Here is a 27,503-nt window from a genome sequence, read left to right as displayed (position 1 = left end):
GGTTCACTTAAAAGACAAACAAGTACAGTGGAAAGGGAATGTCCAATCTGTAAAACAAAGCAACTAAGTGTTATACAGGTTATTCACACCTGTTTCTTGATTTCCTATCATCGGTGTACCAAAATGTCGCAGCCTGAAAAGCACATACTGCTTACTGGCCCTACTTTAAAAGCAACAACCTTCAGTCCAGTAATGTTATATGAACTAATGCATGACCTTTGCACCCTTGCAGACACACCAGTGTTATCAGGTGCTCAATAAAAACAGCCAGGACAAGAGAATGACGACAAAACCTTTCACCTGGGAGATGGATTCAGCTGAGATAAAAGATAAGCACCACACAGGTGGGTCAAAGATTTAACAAGTCTGAAAGTATTCCCTCTTTGTACTTTAACCTCAAAATTACACCATACCATAAATGTATTCATCACTCACTTGGGCCCTTGTAAACAATGTGTAAATATGAAGCAACCACAATCCATTAAAAGGGGAAAAAAGAGAATATGTTGCACAGTCACTGAGTGTATTTGTCTTGAATGTGTACTTTGTGAGTGGGTAATTTTGTTTGAATCAAAGTATGAAGCCTCCCCAGGGGGATGTGGTAGAGTTGAAGGAGAGGTACAGAGGGAGAGACATTAGACAAAGGGACAGGTGCATGCCATTGTTCTAAAAACAACAGGAAGTCAGTTTCTGCCAATTTGGCCTTTACCAATATGTTTATTTTGCAGGACTGACTGTGACACATACAGTAGCTCCTGAAGGCAATTACTTTATACTTTAAGCCCCTTTGTGCCCAGGTTTGAATCAAATATCATACTTTACTCCTCTCAAATCTGAGCACAAAGACATGATACGCATATTTAGATTAAGCGTGACTCACTGAGGATATCATTATCTGCGATGGTCATTGTATAAATGTCCATAAACCCACTTAGAAATCACAGAAAAAGACGCTCTTTATAACAAATGGACTTGCCTGAGAATTATCATGATTTTAAGATTGTAGTGCAGTGTCAGACTTTGAAAACCCCTGGGAAAAAGCTTACTATCCAGTGACTTATATTCTACACATCAGGTCTATGGGATTAAAAGGCAAACACATACATAGGTTAAGTTGTTCACATCTTCAATAGAAACATTGTGGTGTATGAATATAATATTTGTTGTGTAAATAACAAGCTCTCTCTCACACGTCTTTCATTCCATCCCAATTTCAAGTGTTATTCACAGAGCTTAATAAAAACCTTGTGTCAAAACCACAAGAGTGTAATATTCCACCTTCTCCACAGGAATGCTAAGACTTCATTCAGGTGGGGTTTCTTTCTGCATTCCTCAGTGGGAGAAACACACCTGTGGGTGCTGTTGTATACCACAGCGGCAGCCTGTCTACCTGAACACACTGATAGGGTTTCCAGACAGTGCAGAGGTGATGTGGGCTCCTGTAATAAGACCCACAGCTCTTTATAGAAGGGAAAGGAGAGAGATCCGATCTATCCCACCAGCCTGTCAACTGGTCTGAGACAGCTTGGATCACCGTCTCAGGCCGGTTCTGCATGGTAGCCCTACAGACTGTGAGGCACAATGGAGGTCTTGTGAGCTACTCCGATAGTCGAAGAATGCCCCCCGCCTTTAATTATAGACAAGGAAAATTTGCTGGACTCAAGAAAGAAACTAATGACAAAGCAATGAAAACTCAGGATATCCTTTCAGTCAGTGTTGAAGTTGGGTTTAAAAAGTACAAAGTGTTTCCATAGGAGTTAAGAATAATTAGAAAACTGTTTGTGGATATTAAAAATCTCTCATGGTGCAAGTCTGGTCTGATTATATGTCAAACAAACGCCTGTTCTGCAAACACAAAGCTGCGTTAGTGCTGAGCTCTTGTCCCAGGGGTCGAGACTTCAGCTCCAGAGGTCAAGCGTTGACTGTGCAGCCACTAATGGACATACAGTACACTCGAAAGGCAACGATACTACACTGAAACTAAACCATGGTTATATAACGCTGTTAATGATTTCCCCAGAGAGGTGGCACTGCAAGCTTTGTCAAATGTTGTTTAAGTGTGCAACTGAGGGAATGAAACAGACATTCGAGGTGAAATATTATAAATGTCTCTGACTTAAAATTTCAGTTTAACAATGTATTTGAATATTGACTCAGGCATCACAGAACATCCAGCTTTGGCTGGGACAGCAAACAACAAAAGCTGTGCTCAATACACTGGAGACAAAAAGGGGAAAAAAGTTTCAATCTGTGGCTGTACACCGCTCCCTCTAGCTATCGCTCAGACAGTTGCAGATGCAGCAGACCGTGGGCAATGGGTCAAGCTCATCTAACACACAGGGAGCACTTCCAGAAATAACCCCATCTGCCCATGAGTAGTGTCTCACTCTCTCCAAACAATGCTACCCTCACTTTGCATAAACACTACATCAATTTACAGAGGGAAGAAGAGCTGGAACAATTCGTTGATTAGTCTTTTTTTTTTTCATTGCCTGATGAACTGTTTCAGTTGTTTTTTCAAGCAAAATTAGTGAAATATGCTTCACAATGCTCAGGTTCTAGCTTCTCAAATGCTAAGATTTCCTACTTTTCTTTATCTTTTCCTTTTCCTATGTAATAATAAACTGAATATCTTTGAGTTTAGGGCTGTTGGTGGGACAAGAACAAGACATTTGAGGATATCCCCTTGTTTTGTGCCAAGTTGTGATTGGCATTTATTCACTATTTTTGGACATTTCACAGACCAAACAATTTACTGACTATTGAAAACAATAATTTCTTGCAGCTCTAGAAAGAAGCACTGTGACTATTTAAACTGCAGATGGGAGACCATCAGCAGGGAAAATAATGACTCACATAAAGTGACAGAGGCCTTTAAATCTTAGGCTGAGAAAGTAAGGTGTCAAAAGTAGGGACTGGTTAATCTGCCAGTTATTTTCTCAATTAATCATCAGAAAAAATGTCAGAAAATTTTGAAAAATATCCATCCCAGTTTTTCAACATCAAGGTGCATCATATCTACTGTTTTGTCCAACCAAAAGTGATAAACCCAAAGATATTCAGTGTACTATGATATAAAACTGTACACTTTTTGGCATCTTTGCTTGAAAAATTAATCAACTGATTAATCTACTTATCGTTGCAGCTCTGACGAAAAAGTTTGGGATTTTGTTCCATTCACATGCCAGAGAGGAAAACTGGCAGTACCAGGGTGTGCGCTGAAGGCAACATGAAGCTCTGGAGCTGCACTCACTGTAAGTGGCCTAATCTGTGACCCTGCAGGTCTGACCCACAGTGGCTTTAGCAATGTTAGACAAACGAGGGCAGGAGGGCTGTCAGGCCAGCTTCATGTCAAAGCCTGTGAAAACTCCAGGCTGCTGTGGAGAGGATCTGAGCAGCAGCAGTAGCAGCAGGAGCAGCACTGCTCTGCTGCCCTACTTCACACAAATCACCATTTTGTTATGTGCTTATAATGCTGAGCCACATGGCAATTATGAAACAACTTCCACTGGGATTTCTAAACTCTTCTGTGGGATTGTGTGTGTGTGTGAGTGTGTGTAACATGCTGGTTACTTTTTCAGTTTCAATATGTCATAGTTTTCTTACCTTGACGCACAGTTCTCAACCTGAGGGGATCTTTGCAGCACTTAATCACAGTTAAAATGTCATAAAGTGGTAATCCAGACACAGGCAGCCCCTCGACCTCCAGGAGCAGCTCCCCCTCGGAGAGTTTACCATCCTGGTATACCACAGCATCCTCTCTAAGTTGCCCGATGTATGGAAACTCTCCATTCTCCGCTCCTCCGCGCAGCTCCACGTTCAGCTCCCCGCACGCGTCCCGGATAACGGCGCACTCGTTCACTTTGGTAATCCAGTGGTTCTTCTTCTGAATGACTTTTGACATGATGACTCAGGTCCAACCAAACCCGTTAGTTCCGCGGAATGGTGTAAAAATCAGCCGATGCATAGCACATAAGATGGTCCCAGCAGCCAGAAAACTTCAGGGTGTTTGGGATGTCTCTCCAAGTTGGAGCAATTTCATCCTTCTCCTGATCCAAGGCATGCTGCTCCAAACGCGTGTAAATATCCCGATGGCTCAAAATCCGGATTGTTGCTGCTTCTGATGTTGTTTCCGCATCTTTGACAACAACACACGCTCTGATTCCTCGCTATGGGGTCTAATCCGCTTTCTGATCGCCCGCTTTACATTCAAAGACTCTTCTCCTCATTAATCTTCTAATTCTGCCTCATCCTCTGTCGAGTATTTCCTCCTTTTTAAACTTTCCAGTAGAAAGAAACTGCTACCGTTCACGTATCCCGTGTGCAGGTTGAGTTGTTCACACTCGGCCGGCGGCGCCTTTAAGCAGGTAACACGACAAGTTCATCCTATTTGCTCTTGCGCTGAGATGGAGTAATAGTGGAAGAAGGGGGCGCATGCGTCAAGCTGCTACTCCACGAGGGAAAATCCTACCCGACCCCACACCTACCGGGTCCTAAGTCCCCTCCTCTCCCCGCCTGCCCGCCCACCGGCCAGCACGCGTTTGCAAACGGATTATTAAGCGATCTTTGCGTCTAATCCCCCAGGAGCTCCAGCCTGTAGTCTTTATTCATAAATAATGAAAACACACCGCAGGGACCGGGTTTTCCTTGCAGAGCTGCAGGGTTATTAAGGTTGCAGGTGACCGAGGAGACCATAGCTGATTATTAGTTTCATTACGCCAAACAGCTGTGTGTTTTTTGTTGTTTTGTTTGTTTGTTTGTTTGTTTGTTTGTTTGTTTGTTTGTTTGTTTGTTTTACAGGAATCTTGACCTACTGTGTAAGAGAACAAGTGTTTCAGGCAAATTCAAACTGCAGTTCTACTTTACATTGACTATTTGCAATGATTTGTTCAACAGAACTTGAACACAACGCACAATCCCTAACGCAGGCAAAATGACAATCTGTAATTTACCACACTAAAAAAAAAACAAAAAAAAATCAACAACAAAAAAAGTACAAACTTAAGTACTGTTTTGAGGTACTTTTACTTTTCTTATTTTCATTTTCAGTTAGCTTCTACTTCACTACACTTCAGTCGGAAATACTGTACCTTTACTGGACATATTATATTTATATATAACTTTAGTTACTAGTTACCTAGGTGAGACTTTATTGATTCAGTGAATGGGAAGAAATTCACGAGCTAAAATTGGCTCCACCTTTACCAGCTGCAACATTAAACTGAATTATGAATTGGAATTATGACCTCTACACTATTTATATGAGTAGTTTTACAGTGTCTTATTGCTCCTTAAGTAAAAGATCCACCGCTTCTCAGATAAAAGTTAAAATACTTAAATGAAATTACAGGATTATCATCAGCACAATGTACTTAAAATTACTTAAAATATGTTCAACATTGTTTTATCTTCTTTAAATACAACTGGATGATTGAATAATCATAATTTAAGCATCATACGTTATTAGTTGATCAAATGTTTTGTGTGCAAATATGAGCCTACAGAGAAACCTGAAGCCACAGATACATATGGTAGAATAGCATAAACAATGTGATCTTCTGAAATGCAGCAGAGATGGAGTAAGTATGGAGTTACATAAAATGGAAATATTCAAGGAAAGTATGTATGTAAAAACTGTACTTAAGCACTGTACCTGAGTAAATGTACTTAGTTACTTAGATATGAAACATATAATCAACTGAAATGAATATATATTTATATGAATGAAACTACTCAGAAGCACATAAAGGTACTATTTTTTGGTCCATGGACAAATGAAAACATCAACAAGTACTAATTTCATATCTTTAAATATAATCATAGAGGAAAACCATTGTGGCATCCATCATCTTCCTGTAACCATCTTTCTGCTGAAGCAGAGCATGAATGATCAATTTGAGGGAGTCACCCAAGGTGCATCAGAGAGAGAGAAAATTACACCCTTTGACATATCCACCTTACTCCCATAAAAATAGATAGTCACAACCCCTTCACAAGCTCTTCATTTCCCAGGACATGTGACATATGTTTCTTAATACACTTCGTGTTTAATCTTTTTGACAAGCTCAGAGATAATTCTGTAGCAATTATTGTTCGATTTAAGCATGAAATTGCCATTGCATGACTGCAGTTTAAAAGTGTGTTGCCCTGAAGTAAAAAAGCGGTGTTTTTAGTTCCTGAAAAGTTGACACTTAAATAGATTTCCCCTGACATCCATAAAAAGAAGCCAAATTTATTAGATTTTAGACAGAGAAAGGAGTCCTTGTCAATGGTTAACAGTGATATTACCTTCAGTGATGCAAATATGTGGGGTGTCTACAGTTTGGAAAGAGCAAAGGGGGATCAGGTGAGAAACACATGGCACTGCGGTGGCAAAATAGGCTCTCTGTGTTTCCTGCCTGTTCAGATAAAGTACAGTAACTGGCACTCTACCACTGGCTGTGAGGGCACTGGCCTGGATTGCAGCACATGAAAGGCAACTTTCCATCCCATTTCATCTCAGTGTTGAGTGCTGGGAGTGTTCACGTTGACTCAACTGTGTCGCTTTTACCTCTCCTGCTGGAGTTCTTGCCTCAAATAGCTAGAATATGATTTCCTTTCTTTGTGCGGTTGACATAAACTTAAGCCATATGGATGTGTGTGTATATGTGGACATGGTGAGCACAGAAAGCATGACACTTCTCTGCCATTCACATGTCACATGACATTCTCAGTGGAGAGAGCTGATGGCTGCAGGCCACTGAATGTAACACGTATCCAGGGCGTTGATGTGCTCTGACTGGTGATGTGAATATTGCTTCAAACATACAGCCCTGTGATCAAATCATCATCTGAAAACTCCACATAAATCTGTAATGGTACAACATACATGGATGAATGACCGAGACAGTGGCTTCTCTTATAAACTCAGACTTGAAAATTACAACCCACCACAAAGTAACAAAAATGTTTCAGAAAAGCCTTATCATCAAACAAATGGCTTGACAGGATTTACAGGAAAAACACTTTTGTTAGCTGAAAAACATGATACAAACAACCTTCTGATTATAAGGATTAAATGATTGGATGGTAAGTTAAGACCACAATGATGCCTATCTACACTAAACGTATCACTCACTTACTAAAGCAGGCAGAAATTAACAATAAAAAAAATCTAATGAGCAAATTATGATGAGCAAAAATGATTCAGTGGTACTGCTGTTGACATGTGAATACAATGAATATAGCTATACAGGCTTAATCCCCGCTTGTACTGTACCTGCTATAATTACAGATCAAACATGAACTCCAACACTCAACAGGCTTTCAAATGATGTTGAATTCAGTGATATTAAGCAAACACCAGAGATATTCAGTTGCTCTTAATTGCTTTTAATTAGAATAATCAACTGTATCAGACATGAAAAACACAAAACAATGAAAAATTGACCCACCTCAAGTTCAAATCACAAGGTTCTCAAATGTCCAAATTGATCTCTCTGCTGATTGATTGTTTTTGTTTTGTAACTGCATGGCAAAATATTGCAAACAGCAGAAAAGGAAAGAAACTATGTGGCTGCAGGGACAGTTACAGAGGTTAACAGTCAAGTGTTGTAAAAAGCTGTAAAAATTTATAACTCTCTGGACTGCTGTTGTTATCCCACTAGCCATGCTAGTTACAACCCTGCACACGACATTTCCTGTTCCACCTGTGTTTTGCCACAACACATGAGTAAATTTCACCAGACAAACTCTGGTCTTACTGCACCCTCAGGGGATGTGAAGCAAGCCAAAGTCCTGAGGAGGAATCTTTACCATGAAATAAGTGAAAATATACACATTGGCACATACTCACATTCTCGTCTTTTAAAGCAACCTTTGGGTGAACAAGATTATATGTCAAGATCATATGAAGTCTGTACAGTGTGTTAGCTATGTGAATAAAAATCATGGACATTTGGCACTTTCCAACAGTTCTTTACATTTTCCTTACTTACATAAACAAGAATTTCAACTAACAACTTTAATAATGTTATGTATATGTGTGATCCAGTATCTACTTTCTAAGCACTTTCTAAGTGATTTTTTAAATTTAAATTTGTAGTCATCTGCATATTATTAAGACAAAGTAATCATATATTTTTTTTATTAAATGTTATTTTTAGACAGATATCATAATAGAGGCCCTTATCAATCAGCAATCAACAACATATTTGTACTCCATCTTCAGTTTGGTGACTCTAAATAACATCTAACAACTTTCTTTTACGAGAATAGAATTAAACAGTAATGCATTATTTACCCTGTCATTTTATTAAGACAAATGAGAAATGCCTGACTTTGAGTGCTACATAAAGGCGTCCCTGTGGCAACAACTGGTGAAAGAATGAACGCAAAGCCTCCAGCGTTGTGTAACAGAGACTGTGTTTAGTTTTATGAGTGACAGTAATTGGCCGTCAAAACCCTGAGAATGCCATGAGTCCACAATCAATACACGATAATTAAATATTAACCAGCAAGTCAAACACTGGCATCGATCTGTCGTGGCGGTCAGAGAATAAAGGATACTGCATCAAAGCTCATGCCCGTGACTACAAAGAGTCCATGCTGAGATGACTCGAGGTGTTTCATTGAATCCCATCACTCTCTTTACAAAACATCTGCTTACACACAATGATTTATTAATTGCCTTTCTGAATTGAGCCATGCTTTATGAATCAGAATACAACACAAAGATTTTTATAAGAGGTGAATCCCATTCATTTGCCAACTTTCTTTCTCCATTTACAGTGAAGTTTTCACTCTGTGCACATGTTGTCCCCTGGCAGATTGACTAATCCACTGATCCAATTAATGAAATATTTACCCGCTCTCTTTGTGTTTATTATTGTCGCCATGACAATGAAGGTCCTCTAACCTAAAGGAGGTACTTATCTCAACCCAAACCATGATTTTTTCCTAAAGCTAACCAAGTAATTTTTGTGCCCAAGCGTAGCCAAATCTGTGTCCGTTCCACAACTGTAACTGTGTTTTTATTATTGTTACCATGACGATAAAAGTCCAGTACACTTGCCTTTGGTACACTCTCACAGATCGTATTCAAGGGTAGGTTGGAGGACTTGATGAAAAATACAGACTATTGCTGCTTTATGCAAATGTTACAGTGTGAGATGTACAATGTGAGAGAGATAAGTGCAACACAGTTGAACAGCTGGTCAGTGGAGTCTAGAAAGATTTTTCTGTTCCTCATGAAAAAACATGCCCCTGACTTTTCAATGCACAGTGTGCTCTGCATGTATGTTTCTCCACACTGCTGTACATTTGATGACTTGCATCAGATCAAGTGTATTGAAAAGCAGTGTTTTAATCTCCTGAAAAGTATTTGTTCCTCACCTGACATCCTGAGAGAGGTGAGAAACAACTTTGAGCTGTGGAATACAAAGCATATTGACACAAAGATGAATGAAATTCAGTGGCTATTTGTAATTCAGAGAAACATCGGAGGGACACCGTGTTTGTGTGCAGTGGAGTCATGAGAAACAGACTCATGTACACCTGTGAAGGATCAGATGGCTGGAGGGTTTGTTAAATAATGCAGCAGTTACCAGCTGAATCCTCATATTCCAGATGTCTCACAGGAGACAAGGTTCAAATCTTCTCCTTTTAGAGAAACCTGTAATAGATGCAGTGAGCTGCAGTTACATTTTAATGAGCACATGTGTGTATATCAGTGCATACACAAACAACACTTGCTCATGTAAAATGTTAATAGAGCAAAACTGCATGATGGAAAAGCACAAATGTTGAAATAAAGCGCTCTTTAATAAGTCTAAAATGGTAATCATGATTGTCCTGTCAAAATGTCCGCCAGTTAAAGAAGACCAAGGAGAGTGGTGGGGGTGGGGACGAATAGAGATGAAGATAAAGAGCTGAAGGCAGATGCAGAAGCACAGACTGACTCAAAGACAGCCGACAGAATAACAGAAAATTACATATCACAACACAGAACTGTTTGGAACGATGATTTCGACTTCTCAGTAAAAATTAGGGCATAAACAAAGCTGTAACACATAGAAAGTGAAAGTGGGGATGTGCCAGACACATGATGGCAAAGCGACAGGAGTTTTCATGCAATTGATGTTGTACTCTGGCCATCCAACCCCCCCCCGCACTTACATAAGACACACGCTTGGCTGCAGGCGTAGAAAACAAGGCCTGTCCCCATGCATTGAGCCTTCCCCTTCACTGGTTCTTAACCATGCAGCACACAACAGGAGCAGACAGTGAGCAATATTGAATTATTCAGGCACAGAGAGAACATTGCAGCAATGGAGGGAACAGGGCTGTGTTGACTTTTGTCTGAAAAGCAAAGCAATGAGAATTCAAAAATGCAAAGGTGGTTATTCATGCAAATTCCCAACGTGTCCCTCTGTGGGTTGTTGTGAAAATGTTCATTAGGCATGTGTACAAACCAGTGATAGAAGGCAACTGTTTTCGTTCCAGCACCAGTTTGAGATAATTGTGCTTTAAAGCTGCACTACTCAAAATTTGATATTAACAGTGGCTCAAATGACTACTTGTATGTGAAAGGTGTTGACTCATAGATACAATTATCAACTGACCCCTCAGCAGTTTTCCCTTAATGCGTCTTTCAGCTCATTGTTTTGATCTTACTTTTGTCATCAACGTAATGTAACTTACAGATGCAGTTGGCGTGAATACTGGACCTATATTCATCCTTTGGACAGGAAGTAGCCCTGTTTTACTGTTCCATTTACTATGTGAGAGACACAATGCTGGGTAGTTCCATAGAAAATTTCAGGGAAGCTTGCTCTTTGACAGGAGGTGGGTCGGTAAACCAGACGTACATTTGTGAAACTAACCAGTAACTCCTCATCTATGAAGTAAAGCCAAAAATGTCATATGACAACACCTCCAATAAAGCATAAATCTCATCTTTACTTTGTTTTTCTAGTGTGGAGGGTAGAAAACAGCAGTCAGCTAATCTCAGCAACAAACCTCAACAAGCCACACAACATTAGATTTATGCTTTATCGGAAGTGTTTTCAAACAGAGTTTTCAATTCAGTTTAAAAAAAGAAAAGGCTTCAAGGATGAAGATTAATTGGTTAGTTTTGCACATGTATGCCGGACTGACCGCCCCTCCCCTGTTAAAGAGCAGCACACAGCTGCTTCCCTGAACTTTTCTGTGAGACCCTTCCAGGGCTGTTTCCCATGCAGTAGATGAGAGTCTCAAACAGTGCTAGACAGAATCAAGACTACAAATGAATGCTAATGTTCTGCTGGAGGTGTAAATCAGTATCTGTTTACTAATGAGTTCACTGCATCAGTTGTGATAATATGCCAGTATCCCCTCTACCTTCAAGTGGCCAAAAATTATGTTAATGCAGGTGTGTATATTTCCATTTTGAGCTTTTGTGCTTGAGGAAAATATTGTTCTTTTTAAATCAGCTACATTTATTCGACAGCTGTTGCTAGCCTTCAAGATACTTTTACAACTTTGTGATCATGGATGATACAATGCATTACAGATTATACTATTCAACAGTGTATTAATAATGTAAGTGAACTGATTTTTTGTACTCATACACAAAATGTACTTTACAGATTTTGTCAAAAAAGTTTTATACACTCTGGTGTTGTAGGCTGTGTATTGCTAAGTTTACCTCTGAGTACTTTTCCCACCACTGGTGTCCACACAAACACATTCCTTGCTGCTACACTGATGTATTTTATTAGCAGACACGAGATTCACATCACCAACAGACCTCATGCTTGGTTTAAATATCCCCCAATGAGATGATACAACTGCTTTCCACTTCTGCTCACTATTAGCTCACAATTTCAAATAGGAGACAGACAGTCCAACTCAGCGAGTGAAGTGGATATAAAAGTTTGATTTTAAATTATGAGTTATTGTCTTGAGCAGGACTGGGTGGACAGAATTTGATGTGAACTTCCTCACACATCACATATTTGATGTTTATGCTCAGCAGCTTACAAGGGAACAACTGCAACTGCTTCAATAACATCCAGTGTCTACTATAAATAAAATCATTATGTGCCATTAATTTCCCCTGTTCATTGAGATCCTGTCCAAAAATGCATCTACATGTGCTCTATCTGTGGATATATTAGGTAAGGTTATATATTTAGGTTACAAGGGTTCCTAAGGACAGAGTCAGATTTCTTATGAAAGCAATGGTCAGCCAAACCCTCAATTCTGTGGGATATTAATGTGTCTTAATGAGCAGTATGTCCAATATACCACACTCCCATATTACCTGTTTTCTATTTTAATCTCCTATCTACTAAATCTCATGGGGCGTGGCTGACAAAAAAGAGACATTTCTGCCTTTGAGGCATCCTCAATCCACCTGATGAGGACTGACAGTTTAGTAACAGAAGGGAGAGTTATGTTGTAAATAGGACAGGAATGTATATGGTGGAGTTTATATTTAGAGAACACAAGAGTAAAAAGAATGTAATTAACTGGAATGATTGCTCTGTAATATAAAGGCACTACTGACTTGCAACTTTTTCATTAAGACATCACTGGGATCTTTCACAACAGGCATCAAAAAGATGTTTCATCTGTACTAAGATGCTGCCACAACTCTCCCATCAAACATCACATACACCACATACCCTCTTGATACAGTAATTAAAAAATCTTCTAAGAATCTAAGACTTTGTAACATAATTAGGCACTTTCAATAATTTAAAAAAAAACATATTAAATTAACAAGATTTTTTTCTGTATGCAGAAAAATTCTAAACCCTTTTGCATAGCTTATTATCTAAACTTTTCTTATGTGTTTGGTTCTTTTAATAGCATGAAGCTGTTTTCTGTTTTTGACTTCATTTAATTTCTTTGCTTTTATTTGCTTCCAAAGAAAGCAACTGTTTGCTTTACCATCATAGTAATGCTTTTTTATCACTTCCTCTGCCCATGATTTGTGCTCTATGCCAATTTTCTCACATTTTAAAGTAATGACCATTTCATACTTGCAGTTATGATCAGTGCAGCAACTTCACTGGTCTTTTTCTATATTTGCTGCTGGGAACAAACTCATTTTGGGGTAAAAAAAAAAAAAAAAAAAAAAAAAAAAAAGACTATTTGGCACAGAAGACATGATGCGCTTTTTTTTCTTTCTTTCTTTCTTTTTAAATAAACAGTCTATTGTCTAGGAGTGATAGCCACCTTGTCTGACCAGGAACAGGAAATATCAAAAATACCCACAAAACCCAATCTGCATCAACAGAAGGCCAAGAAGAAAGACACAAATTATAATACTCAGCAAACCTTGCTTAAAAGCAGAGTTACTGTCTTTGAGCTAAAAGTAGAGTGAACATCAGCATGTGTTTTATAAGATGAAAAGCACTCAGAAATGTGAAGAGCTGGACTGATATGAATCACTTTCATTTTCTTTTCAACTGATTTTGAGGTTTTGCTCTCAGCTGAAGCAAACGTCTTCATCATAGTTCTGTTGTGCTTTCACTGAGTGGCAGCATATTAAGGCTTTTGATGAGAGCTAAGATAGGCAAAATACTCCACCTTTATAGTATCCCCAGTAACAAACAATATTTGCAACTGACAAACCGTTAAGGAAGAGATTGGAAAATGCACACATTAATTTCCTTATGAACAGTTAGATGAGAAGATTGATGCTACTACTTTCATGTTTGTCTGTTGGACATCAAGCCATTTATGAAGTATAGCTATCCACAAAAATGCCAAATGCAGGAGTTAAAGCTGCAGGAAGATGGGAACTAGCAGATTCTTTGTGCTGCGTTAAACCTGCGACGTTGAACTTCAGTCTCCCCCTTCTGGCAGTGAGAGTAATTACACAGACACTGTTGATACATGCCTGAGATGTATGGTAATCTGTGCTTGTCCTCACCGTCGATACCTTTCTTTTTCAGACTGTAATTATTCCACTCAGCACAGAGTTTCTTTTTTTTTCCAGGAACATCAGAAACTTTTCTTGAATGCTTAGGTTTTTCCTGCCATAGAAATAAAATTGACGTGATTTGATAACCTGAATCTGAGATGTTATGACTGATATCTTCACCCCACTATTGGTAAAGACCTAAGATTAGCAAAGCTGTTGCTATATTTCGTTCATCCAGTGTCTTGGTTTTTTGTGGTGTGTGATGATCACTACAGCCTCACAGAGCTGCTAACATTGCCACAGATTTTTTAGAGCAGTACATGATTGTTGGGTTGAGACTTTGGGAAATACTGGCAACATAATTCAAAACGGATTGCTGGGAAATGCAGTGCAGAGCTCCAAAGTGCTTATTTTATAAACAAAGGAAACACAAGGTCTTACAGACGACAGAGATCACAACAATAGACCTGATACGATGAGAGATTTCCATTGTTTGCCTTCAGAAATGAATCAGCCCATTATTGTGAACACTACACAGAGGATGTTTGGTGGGTGTGAGGATATGGATGCTTGTTGTCCAGGAAGTCACAAAGCTGGGCAATTAGAGGAGGATGTCTTCTTTCTTTTTTTTTTTTTTTTAATGAGGATATCCTGTGTGCGCAATCCTGTCATGTGATTGAGGTAACCTCAAGAAGTTTGAGAGAGCTCACTCTTTAAAGATTTAATGGTGTTGACAGACTTTGTTGTTCACTGCCACACATTACAGACATTATTAAATTAGTGATTAGTGCAAAGTTCAAAGTGATTAGTTCAAAGTCACAGTTTAAACCTATGCATCTGTCAATAAAACTCTACGGTGTGGAGGAACTTGAAATAGTTACAAGTTGAAAGGAGCACAGATGGCTGTAGTTTATACAGACTGATAAATTCACTGTAACCTTAAAGTCGCTTGACATTTGGGAAAATATGTTTATTCATCAATTCCACACTCATGTCTGTCTGTTAAATATAAGGTAACAGCCAGCAGTCAATTAGGATGGCATAACTTATGTACAGGAGTATGTGCTGGAGCAGCTGATGGGGAACCAGAGACTCCAGAAAGATTTTTGCCCAGTGTGTTTCTGCTCCAGCCAAGAAATACACCAGTACATAACTCACCTATAAAATGGTAAATTGTCACTTTTACACTTAGGTTGTTGTACTTATTAAACTTATGAAATATGAGGTGTAAATGTGCTGATTTCACATATTTTATTTGTGTGAAATCTTTAGATAATTAACAACAATCTAACATATTTATAATATATGAATATATAAATGGGAATGAAACATAGGAAATATGAAATGGCAGGATGTTCTGCTGTTGGTAGACGAGGTACATCCAAGAAATCTTATAATAAGGAGAATTTAGCATCATACTGACAAGTAACAAGTAACTGATGCAGGAGGTCACATCAGAGCCATGGCCTAACCTTGGTCATAGTTCCAGGTTTGAAACCGATGAAATGTTAATGCTGCTGTTGGCGGTAAACATTAAACATATTTGACAGGATGGCTCCATTTAAACAAAGGAACATGCTCTTAATTGCTGGATCTTTCCATAAACCATTGAATATGTTCTGACTGCTCGCCGCCTGACCGGCCTTGTTTTTGATATTAGCAAGACTTTGAAGTAGAAAACAGTTGGCTTCACAAAGCTTTCTACTCTGGCTTTGCTCTCTCATTTATTGAATCAGTTTGGCTCCACTGCTGTCACTGCTGGGTGTCTTTTTATATCAGTTCACTGCAGCTTTTTTCATCTATTGATGCTGTGCACAGAGCCATAAAGGCACTGACACACAAGTTTCGGTTTTATTCCTCAATATTATTTGCACAAATATCATCTGTTTACAGTAACGTATTATTACCTCAGCTGTATTTGTACAGTGCCCAGCATGTAGACGCACAAGTATAACTGCAGTAGCGAACTGTATAAATGAATAAGAAATGAAATAGCTTGTCAACAAGATGTATAAAGGAAACGAGCACCAATCAGAGCTACTTAACAGTAATAAGGCGATCCACACGTACATTACTGTGTGACTGCAAGGCTGATGCTATTAAATATTCATGTGCCCAGGTGATGGATTGGCACACTTTGTTGTGTCGCAAACACTGAGCAGCAAAACAAGCGCAGTTGCCATGGTTTCTCATTCGTTCACCAGATGTTTACTGTCTTCATAGGCCACCTCCCTGGGAATCAATATGCATCACAGGGCATAAACCAGATATTTTCGCATGTAATCTCACACAGATAAAGCACCGATTACACATACTGTATACTCACTATGTTGTGTAATGTAGCTTGATGGGTTAACTTATGGCTGTGTCACTAGGAACACAATTTTTCACAAATTCACTTTAGTTGAACTTATTTTACTGTGAATAAGTACAATATAGTGTTTTTAATGTAGTTTTCTTTTTTTAATTCTGGATATACACACTATATTTCTGTCATCAGCAGATCTCAATGAGGAGTTACATTCACCTGCTTTTTTGCAGACCAGAAGCTGAATATTTTGTAGCAGCTTTTACAGTATTTTTGTGCAGCAAACAAAAATGTTATATGTCTATTTTTCAATATTTATTTAAAAAATATATAAAATATATTATTTCCTATCTCATTATTTTATTTTGTGTTTCCTGTATTTTTTATTTCCATTTGAATTCTTATGTTTATTTTATTCTTTCATTTAAATTGTTTAATTTAATTTGATGTTATGTAACTCAATTTCTTTATTTAATATTTTTCCATTTTTATTTTCTATTATTGACAGTTATTTATTTTTAGAAAAATATTACAATCTTGTCATTTAGGATATTATGTTTTTTCTTTTGGAACGCGATTTTCTTTTCCCCAAAGTCTGTACCTCCCCATTTTTTTTCCTTGATTTGCTCTAATTATGTTTACCTGACACCACTTACCTGTTTGAAAAGAAGTTAGTCTGTAACAGGCCCTTTTCACAGAAGACATTGTGACACGCCGCAGTGAGAAAAGCACAGATGTAAATGATTTTTTTTCTTCCTTGTGCACCTCGACTCACTGTCATACTGGGGACACCTGAAAAGAACAGAGTATTTGTTAACGTCAATAACCTGTACTTTTCCAGTTATGACAAAAGAAAACATGTGCTGTGAAAAAAGCCTACTAATCCTAGTTTATGTGATTTCTGTTTCTTCTGTTAGTCTGGTGTTTTGACATTATGGTTTTCCTTTTGATTTATGATTTGATTTATGAACCTCCACACTTTTTCCTTGATTTGTTCTAATTATATACACTGGACACTAATCACAGTACCTGTTAAACACTGAGGAAGACACTTCTGCTAGTTCCTAAAAGGTAAAGCAGGCAATACATTCACTCACTGAGCACTTCATTAGGAACACCATACTAATACTTCGTCAGGCCTCCCTTTACTCTCAAAACAGCCCTATGTTGACATGACTACATCACATCTGTTGCCACTGTAGTGGCCTTCCTAGTCACCAGATGTAATAAGTACACTGAACTTATTGTCATTTTCATGAAACCAGTTTGAGACTTTTGCTTTGTGACATGGAGCATTATCACACTGGAATAAGCCATTAGAAGATGGTAAATTGTGGCCATAAAGGGAAGCACATGGTCAGCAATAATTCTCAGGCTGTGGCATTCAAACCATGAGTGATTGGTGTCTCACCAAAACATTCCCCACATCATTACTGATTAGACAACTGCCAGAATAAGCAGGTATAAAGTGCTCTATGAGTGTATACTTCTTATTGTCTTAATCCCTAGAAAATACAGAAACCAAAACTCCCAAAACCCAGCAACCATTCATCCAAGACATAAATCTTTAACAGGTCATAAATACAGAGTTTAATTGAAAAATGAATATGATAATTTTGCTAAAACACCTGAGCTGTAGTGTAACGTATTTGTTGGGGATGTATTTCAGCTGCAGATTAATACACATTTAGTATTTACAGCAGCAAGATAGCATGTGGGATTGACTCAAAACAAATCACAGTGCTCATCCTCATCTGAATGAAGGGGAGTATAATATATGTCCAGCTTTGGCTAGACAGTACTTGGCAGATGAATTAACTTTTTGGGGGATTTGTTGACAGAAAGAAAAATAGGGTGAATCAATGAACGACATAGGAGAAAAGGTGTATCTTAAAAACATTTAATCATGCAAACACTTACCAGTAGACATCCAAAATATAAATACATGATCTTGGAATTTTATATCCTTTTTTTGTTTGTTATTTTAATGTGTCAGGTTGATTTTTTCCAGAGCAGGTAAGACTGAACAGGACTCATTGTTTTGCCACATGGTTGAAGTCCAGTTTGTTCTTCCTTTCTGTCCTGATGCGTTTTTAAGTCTAATGCTGCCCTCTGCTGGTTAGGAGTTATACAGCATGTTTACTCCCCAACAAGTTCTAAAGAGACACAACCATGAGAAAAATAAGAACACTTACGTATTATGATAAATCAGCCAACACAAAAGCAATCAAAATCAAAAATCACAGTGCCCTTGGGGATGAATGCTAGACTGTCGCACATAAAATATGTTTTTACCACATCTTTTGGTCTCAAATTCTACATTTTTTACCTGCTGCTGTGAGGACTTTTCCCACATATTTTCATACATATTGTCTCCAGATGGAATCACAGTCTCGTCATTTGTAATTTGGAGTTCATTGGCTTCAAATTCAAAAACATAACTGAGCATAAAATCAAGGGAAGTAAATTATTGTTCTCTTGTGCACGTAATTGAATGAAGCAACTGCTCAGAAGAAGTAAGTAAGCAAAAAGTAAGCCAAAAACATCCAAACATTTAGCGTTTTAGGCTCATACCAGCTGGTCAGGATTTATGGTTGAGCTTTTGTGGCTTTGGGAGTCAGACTTGTTTGTTTGAGTGATAACTTCCCTCAAGTCTCATTTCCTGCAAACAACCACTGCTCTGCTTCATATCTTTCTTATCATGATAGATAGCTCACAACCCTACAAGATCCTCTTACGTGGATTCTGCCTCTGATGTGCATCTGTCAGCAGAACCTCATTTGAGGTTTAGTCTGTTTCACCTTTTTAAACTGCCTTATCTTTAACACATTTTAGCAACACATTGCAATTATTATTTTTTGCTTTAGTTTGTTTTCATGATCATAAAGTTTTAGAATTGCCGCAGACTTGTGCACAAGCAATGACTGAGGCTTGATGCAGTCCTCAAAGGGAACATGAAGAACACAAAAAACCATGAAGTTCAGACAAATCATCTTTCAGGAGACAGTTTGTCATTTCCCATGCCCACCAGTGGAGTTGACTTACTGGAGAGGTGGGAGGACAGGCAGGAGTGACGCATGGGTCTCTCTAAGCAGTGTGGGAAAGAGACTTGTGAGTATCCATTTAGCCGGGCAGGTCAAGAGTCAGATGTCTGTGAGATTGTCCCCAAAATGTCCAAACCAGCCTGGAAGGGCTAATTAAAGGACAGATTAGACAGGTATACTGCCTCCTTATTAAGTAAAATGCATCATCTTAAAGCTGCACCAATCAGATTTTTACATTGACAGTTGATCAAATGACCACGTAATGTGAAAGGAGTTGGTCATACTGAAGAACCCTCAGAAAATTATCCAGTAGTTTTCTTGCAACTTTCAACTGGTTTTCTGATCCACAACTGCATGGTTTCAGCTCACTGTCACCACTCTCATCTAGTTTCAATGGAAACTAGATGCCTTCTGCCTTTACTGAAAAAGCTTTGAGAAAATAACTGTATGTTACCTGTCCCGAACAAAACAGCACGCAGACAAAGTTAACAGCAAGCTGATGAAAATATTATAGCACCATCAAACAGCTATAGCAGCTAAAAAACAGACATTTCCCCCATGAGTTGGTGGAGACCAAACCAGAGCTAAAATGAGAGTCTGCTGGATTTATAAATTGGCAACAGTTTGCTAGTATGTTTACCACAATGACTTCATGAGGTGATAATAATATTCATCAATTTGTTCCTTCAACCTTTATTTTCACTCGGAAATACATTGACGTAGAGACTTCATTTACAATATAAATATACATATAAACAATGCAATGTAAACAATGCAATACTGTATAAGAATAAAAAAGACGCTGAACACAACTGAGAAGCTTAGATAATGGCAACAAAGCGATTAAAATGTAAAGCAAATGATTCAGCTAAAACAAGAACAGCTGGGAGTGAAATAAAAAGAACTTAAAAACATAATAAAAATGATGTCAGCTTTAGATTACGCTGTATGTTATTTAAGTTGCATAGTGAGAAAAAACTGATTTTCCAAATTCCCAGCACCTGTAACATAATCCAATCATCTAAACTTGGACCCACATTAAGTGTACAGTAAGAGTGTGAAAATGAGTAATGGTCTTATAAATTAATAAAAACCAGTGTCTATCCCACCCTTCAGAGAGAGAGACAAGGCCACCCACCCACACAAATCTCAATGATGAGTATAGTTTACAGCTTACACCAGGCCAAAAAAAAAATCAATCATTATTGCTTTAAGCCTGTAGTAATAATTTTTTGGCAGCAGAAACAAGTTGTAAATGCAATGTTGACATAATGCAACCTTTTAAAGTTGATATGATGAAATTGTTAGTAAATAATTAGGGCAACATTATCATTATTATTCATCTGAACTTGTTTCTGACCAGTCCAATTTTTACTCTCTTTTTGCTCTTGTTTTGATCTCTACCAACTCCCTGAGGGAGATATTGAATTCTTCAGCTGCTAAATGCTCCACAATAGAGGTTTTTCTCTGACAACAGATGTCCACTGTGGCTGACAAAGATGCTATGGAAATGGTAAAAGTGAACCACAAGAGTAAAGTTGCAGGCCAATGAGCTGTAAAGCTCTGTAAAGGGATGCTGTAGATTTAAGTATAAATTCTCTGAAGGTTCATTGTTACAAGTGACTTCTACTATGATCACATTTTCATGTCATACACTTCAATTATAGCCACTACTAAAAATCAGTTATAGCCACTATTTTCATATTTCTATACTCACAAGTTTTACACAAGAAAACAATAGCTATTGCTTCTAAAGATCATAAATTACCAGTCAGGCAATACTGTGTTATTGTCAGTCATCTCTGTCTACATAAGCTGTGTGGAACCACGCTATCATTTTCTGGAAGGTCTGCCCACAGGGAGTATCTTAGTGGCTGACCTCTGACCTCTGCCATGGCTGTCTGAGCTTGTGCCTGACGTGGACCCCCACATATCTCCCAACTTGACTGGGTGGTCAGTACAGTACCAACACACGACCCCATTTTGACAGGCCAGATACTGTGGGAGTCCTCTCTGTAGTAAAAACCCAGTGAGAATTAGCCCAGAATGATTACATGTTACAGCTTTGTCGAGTTTGAGCATCGCAGCAAGAGGTACAGTATGAAAACACAAAACACCGCAAATCTCCTGCACTGCATAACACACTCAACATGGGCCCTGTCTCCTGCCAATGATCTCTGTCTAAGACCTTGAAGTGAACTTACACATGTGTATTGTTTTTCCCCCTTAGCCTCTTCATGTGAAAATCAATACTAAAATGGTGCACAAGCTGTATTGAACTTTGCATGAGGAGAGAAATCTCTGGGGTAAACAGAGAGTTGTAAACCTGTCTGCTCTACAGATAAGAAATTGATGGCTGTGGGAAAAAAGTGACAAGACAAGTTAAATGTTATCAACTGCAGCAAAAACAACAACCAACATTTTAACTTGATCTCTAATTCAAACATTTTCAACAAATGAGCTATTTTGCAAAACCAGAACACTGTCTAGTGAAAGGGACATATCACCACATTGAAGAGATATGGTCTCAAAGTAAATGTTTGTAAAGCAAGGTCTGCAGCAGTTATATCTGAGTTTAGTAAGCAACATTTAAGTAATCTGCTCTGACAGCACAGAGCATCTTTCAGTCCCTCCAAAGCTTCTCACAGCCCAACAAACGAGGTGTCCAACCTTCCAACATCAGCAATCTCAGGAGCTCTGCACCCCTGCTTTCTGTCTTCAGTGTTTTTTAAGAGGCAGGGGTCAAAGATCAGACCTCTCACTTCAAACTGTTTATCACAGGAGGGGTTGTGTGACCACAGCAGAAGGGTGGAGGGGGTGGATGGAGGGGGTTGTTTTCAAGTGGTCACCCCCAGGAGAGCTCCCAGCCAGAGTTAGTGGCCCATGGGTGAGAGCACAGTGAAGAGGACATGGTATAAAGAGATCCCAGGGACCAGACAGCAGGGAGCGAGTGAGTGGCAGCTTTTACATTTTTTACATTTGAAAAACGTGGAATATTTACATGATCAGGAAATCCAACTTTGTATAATACAACCTTTATCACTGGCCTGTATTTTTTAGCCTACCATCAGAGAAATCACAATGCCACCACTGATGAATTATTGGATGTGTTTAGTTGCTCTATCATTGACAGTGACCACAAGCCATTCTTTGAGAAGGTAAGAAACTCACTCTTTTATACAGGCTTCCTGTCTGCTTTGCTTGAAAGATGGAAATGATACTAGTAAGGACTTTCTCTGTAATTGCATTTGCACAAGAAAAAACATGCTACAGCAAAGTAGTGACAGAAAAACAACAAAACAAACAAGGACAGGAAAACAAATGTGTTTTATTGGTTCATTATAAAAGCTAATGTTTTCAGCATTGGCTTAACATGTGTTTTTGTTCATTTTTTTGGCTAGGCGCTGAGAGCACAGCAGTCTGTACTTTATTAAAGGCTTATTATTATACTGAGATAATGCCCAGGCATATGTATCATATATATAGCATGGAAAATATACTTCACAGACTTCTTAAATAGTTCTTCAGCCTGCTCAGTTTTGTTTCTGTTGCCTGAGGATGTATTTTCCCACTCATCTGTCTCCAGAATCGCCCTGAAGAAGATGCCGTCTATCAGAGAGACACTGCGGGAGATGGGTGTTTCTGCAGAGCAGGTGTTGATTGAGCTGACCCAGAAGAGCAGTGTCGACACCAACAACGGCACTGTTCCCACGCCTCTAACCAACTACTTGGATGTGAGATACTTTTGAGTATTTTATATGGAAATGTATACTACATTTAATGTAGTAATTCTTAAACTGTGTTAAAATGTGTTTGCATCATAGAGAGGAGTCTTAGTCATGCAGATGTTAGGAAAACTGGATTTACGGTTTTACTCTTGAAGACAAGAACAGACTTTGATCTTGAAGGTTAAAGTGGCCACACATCCAAAGGCTTCATCAATTCTCTTGGATGAGTGTCAGAACGTCTTAAAGTGTAAAACAGCAGAACCAGTTGCCTTTGAATTTTCACTTACAATATTCTTTGTGTATGAGTCATACTCTCAGTGTCTTATTTCATACCCTCAAATTACATTTATGCTTTATTGCATAGGGAAAGGGTTTTTAAAAGACATATTCAAAGAAAATAAAACCAACATAAGGAATCACTAGGTTAGGACAGTCATAAATTGTATTATAAACTTGCATTTTCCCTGTTTATTCCCAATAGACTCAGTACTTTGGGGAAATAAGTATTGGCTCTCCAGCCCAGATGTTCAACGTGGTGTTTGATACAGGCTCAGCCAACCTGTGGGTGCCTTCACAAAGCTGCTCACCGTTCTCCACCGCTTGTTGTAAGTGTCCATGTGCACACATGCAAGTAGGAAATAACATAATTGATATTTTTATAATTGTAAAAGCTCACAGTGATGAATCTTCATCTGAATCTGCAGCTCTCCCAAGCTTTATGGTGAGTGTCATTGCTTAGTTGTCTAGCCCAAACCTTAACTGTTTTGGTTCACAATCACCACTCTCATAACATCATTTCCAGCCACAGCAGGCAGCTGTTCTCAGCTTAATGCTCTAAAAACTCACTATACACTACCTGCTTAGCACCACACAACAGACAGACACATTTAGTGACTAATTGGTGAACATAAAGGAAAATATAACAGCTGAAGAGCTTAATATTTCCCTTTAGTAGAGACCAAAAATAGATCTTAAAGAGAGTGAAAATTGGACTTACTATTCCTCAAGTAGTCAGAAACCAAGTGAATGATAATGTTGCTCCATAATTGCTGGATGTATAAATACACAACAAAGTTTGGAATATCAACTTTAAATGTGATGATACTGTACTGCTGTAATGTTCTCAGTTTGTTTTCACTGCCCCCAACTGGCCAAAAAATCAGTTGTTGCAGGTTTAAATGAATAATGTAAGTGTTATTTTTCAAAAAAAAATGAGAAGAAAAATTGTTCAATATAGCTTCCCAGATACATGGTTGTTTTATGACTCAAATGAATTTTGAACTTTTAGATACTCACAACAGGTACGATGCCTCCAAATCCTGGACTTATGTCGAGAATGGAACTGGATTTTCCATCCAGTATGCCTCTGGAAATGTCAGGGGATTCCTGAGTGAAGATGTGGTGGTGGTAAGTTAACAGCTTGTAAAATGAAAGAGTTTCCTTTTTGATGAAAATGCTTGAACTTCTTCTTACATGCCAAACTCTTTTGACCTTCTGCATGATGGCTTCCTACAGGTCGGTGGTATTCCTGTGGTGCAGGTGTTTGCTGAAGCCACCTCTCTGTCTGCTATGCCGTTCATCTTTGCCAAGTTTGATGGAGTCCTTGGGATGGGTTACCCCAACGTGGCCATTGACGGCATCACTCCAGTGTTTGACCGCATCATGTCTCAGCATGTCCTCAAGGAAGAGGTGTTTTCTGTCTATTACAGCAGGTGGGCTGAACTGAGTCAACATACCTCTTCTAGTTTCTGTGTCATTTTGTATGAAATCATGTCTATAGAAGAGAGAACAGAATTTAATGTGAATAAAATGTGTTAAGTAAGAAAATATTTAAAAAATGTTGTAGTATAGTATGGCGTTTTTTTCTGTGGCTTTTTGTGACACAACTATGAGATTTTATTTTTAAATGTAATTTGATAAATGTCTTGTCTGAACATCTGTTGAGTTTCATTTTTTGATCTTACAGGTAAAGCTGACAAAAAAAAGGGCCCTAAGTGAGGAAAAACAAAAATCAAGAACATTCTTAGAGATATATCTGGATCTGAATGACACAAAGGGTGTGGTGAGAAAACAGATAAAAATTTATGTCTGTTTTCTCATACCTCTGATAATTCTATCTACATATTATGCTCATTTATATCCAGAAGAAACCACTTGAAAAAAGATGATGAATATTTTCCTTACATCTAGGAAGAATGAGGGAATGCAGAATCCTCACAGTTGTGGCAATGAGAATATATATACAGCAAAAGTGGTCTTGAAAGGTGTTTCTTTTTTTTTTTCAGGGACCCCAAACACTCTCCAGGTGGAGAGTTGGTCCTTGGTGGCACAGACCCAAACTACTACACTGGAAACTTCAACTACATGGACACGAGAGAGACAGGCAAATGGGAAGTTACCATGAAAGGGTAGGATCTCTGCTTTGTGTGTGTGTGTTTGTGTGTGTGTGTGTGCGTGTGTGTGTATGTGTGTGTGTCTACACACCCATTCAGAAACATGTGTTTTGTATTCCACCTCTTCTTTCATTCTTGCAGTGTTTCTGTGGGGACGGAGATGATGTTTTGTGCAGAGGGCTGCACAGCTGTGATCGACACAGGCTCCTCCTACATCACAGGCCCAGCCTCCTCTGTGTCTGCGCTGATGAAAACCATCGGAGCACAGCTGGATGAAAGTGGAGTAAGTTTTTACACACGCAACATGGTTTCCCACAAAAAAACAATTGTCTGTAAAAATTCAGCACCCTTCATCACCCATTACTTTGTGTTGTTCATCAGTACAAAGTCAACTGTGACACTGTCAAGACACTACCAAGTGTAACTTTCCACCTGGGTGGCCAGGAGTACCCGCTCACTCAGGAGGATTACATTCTATGGGTAAGGATGACAAATACTGAATCATTTTGATAGAAAAATGCAGCGGTGAAATGTAACCAACAACAAACACTCTAGAACTGTATTTAAGTACAGTTTTGAGGGACTTTACATGAAGTATTTTCATTTTATACTACTTTCACTTTATTACATCTCAAGCGGAAAATTTGAACTTGACAGCTGAAGTTACTAGTTACTTTGATTTTACAGACAAACCATATGATCAAGTTATAAAATATGAACCATTATTATGAAGTAAATGCACTGCTTCTACACACAGGTGTTTCCAGTTATGTGGGCCATTAGACATGCTGAGGTTTGAGTTGCGCAAAGCTACGCATGCTGGGATTTCAGCTCACTATGTACTAGTACAAAGGATAAAGCCATAACTTGTCTCACAACAAAGCTAGTGTAGCCCCTGAAGTCCTGAAAAATGACTTTTGATCTCATCCAGTAAGGTCTGAATTGTTTCATTCTTCTCATCCAAGTGGCTCAGAGCTGAAGAAGCCTCTTGGAAGAGAAGTGAAACGGCTTCAAGTATCAACAAACAAATCCAGTTGTCCCCATTTAAATTTTTACATTTTTACATTATCGTATCACTACTTTTATGTAAAAGATCTGAGTACTTCTTCCACCACTGTAAATATGTTACTGTTACAGAGGCTTATCATAATAAAACTGACTGTTCTTCTTGACCACAGCAGTCACAGATTGAAGGAGATGTCTGCACGGTCACCTTCAGGGGCTTGGATGTGCCACCCCCTACAGGTCCCATCTGGATTCTGGGGGCTAACTTCATCGCCCGCTACTACACAGAGTTTGACCGCCGCAATAATCGAATAGGCTTTGCTACAGCAGTCTGACAGGAAGTCTGACAGGAAGCCTTTTTTTCTTCTTCACTATTTTTGCTGCTATCTCCCAACATTTTCAGTGACACTTCTTTGACCAGTCTAGCTTTCCTTTGCATTTTATGAAAACTCATGATCAAAGTAAGTCTCTTTCATAGAAATGTAAACAAGTGCACAAAAGGGAACTCATTCTCATATTCCTTGCAAATCCTGCTCTCCTGTTATATATTATTTTGTACTAGTTGCACTGAATGCCTTCTGAACATGTTTTTATTTATAAGCATTTACCAGCAAATGCGTGTGTGAGAGTCTGCTGATTATTACCAAACAGTAACAATGGAAATATATATCCGTATTGTACTTATGTAACAAGAATAAACTTGTTTACTAGGGTTTCAATTCGATTCAATACTGAGTCCATTAATGACTGCATTGTTTCCTCCAAGTCTGTCTAATGCATTTTGCGACCATGTGAAAGTCAAGGCTGAAGTTTGAAACAGATCGCTGTAGCAGCTATATGCAAGAGCCCTGGATTGGCCAGACTGTTTTTAATATATTTTAATTAATTTATTCAAATTTACTTCAGAGAGAAAGAAAACTTGATCCCTACTGGCTCATAAAAAATTCTTTAAAAATTAACTAACTAATTAGCTAACTGGCCACATCATGCTGCCAGCTTCATAAGGTCAATTTGGTTTCAAATAATACATCATTGCCACTGGACAGCACAGTGTAAGAAAGAAAATATGAGCTGAGCCCAAAAATGAAAAGCACAGTGGCTGAAAGCGTGACCAAAATCTACCAAAGAAAA

General features: G+C 38.5%; 2 protein-coding genes across 15 annotated transcripts in view; one reads left to right on the top strand and one right to left on the bottom strand.

The window, feature by feature from the left end:
- LOC108889501 (membrane-associated guanylate kinase, WW and PDZ domain-containing protein 1) overlaps positions 1-4,398 on the bottom strand; it is a 91,607-nt gene extending 87,209 nt beyond the window's left edge. For all 13 annotated transcript variants that reach the window (XM_018685975.2, XM_018685978.2, XM_018685977.2 and 10 more), the window contains exon 1: positions 3,607-4,398. In XM_018685975.2, the coding sequence (XP_018541491.1) occupies positions 3,607-3,904 (298 nt within the window). In that variant the 5' untranslated portion in view covers positions 3,905-4,398. The remainder of the gene's footprint in view (positions 1-3,606) is intronic.
- Positions 4,399-22,107: 17,709 nt separating this feature from the next.
- Positions 22,108-27,096, top strand: ren (renin). 2 transcript variants are annotated; one of them, XM_018685920.1, is made up of 10 exons: positions 22,108-22,196; positions 22,307-22,404; positions 22,833-22,980; positions 23,456-23,579; positions 24,263-24,381; positions 24,490-24,686; positions 25,260-25,382; positions 25,509-25,650; positions 25,749-25,847; positions 26,546-27,096. In XM_018685920.1, exons 2-10 carry the CDS (start codon positions 22,328-22,330, stop codon positions 26,705-26,707), a joined length of 1,191 nt encoding a protein of 396 aa, XP_018541436.1. In that variant the 5' UTR covers positions 22,108-22,196; positions 22,307-22,327; the 3' UTR covers positions 26,708-27,096. The 2 variants fall into 2 exon arrangements, with proteins under 2 accessions (XP_018541436.1, XP_018541437.1); XM_018685921.2 differs by lacking the exon at positions 22,108-22,196 and having other exon boundaries at positions 22,209-22,404.
- The last annotated feature ends 407 nt before the right edge of the window (positions 27,097-27,503 follow it).

The sequence above is a fragment of the Lates calcarifer genome, linkage group LG6 (assembly GCF_001640805.2).
Source record: "Lates calcarifer isolate ASB-BC8 linkage group LG6, TLL_Latcal_v3, whole genome shotgun sequence".
NCBI classification, from domain to species: domain Eukaryota; kingdom Metazoa; phylum Chordata; class Actinopteri; family Centropomidae; genus Lates; species Lates calcarifer.
The sequence above is the reverse complement of the archived record's forward strand: the minus strand, read 5'-3'. Positions and strand labels throughout refer to the sequence as shown.

Excerpts from the sequence above, each read along its gene's own strand:
- ren (XM_018685920.1), top strand. The coding sequence starts at position 22,328 with ATGCCACCACTGATGAATTATTGGATGTGTTTAGTTGCTCTATCATTG. Across the intron at positions 23,580-24,262 it reads ACCGTTCTCCACCGCTTGTT|ATACTCACAACAGGTACGAT; the intron begins GTAAGTGTCCAT and ends TTGAACTTTTAG. Across the intron at positions 24,382-24,489 it reads TGAGTGAAGATGTGGTGGTG|GTCGGTGGTATTCCTGTGGT; the intron begins GTAAGTTAACAG and ends GGCTTCCTACAG.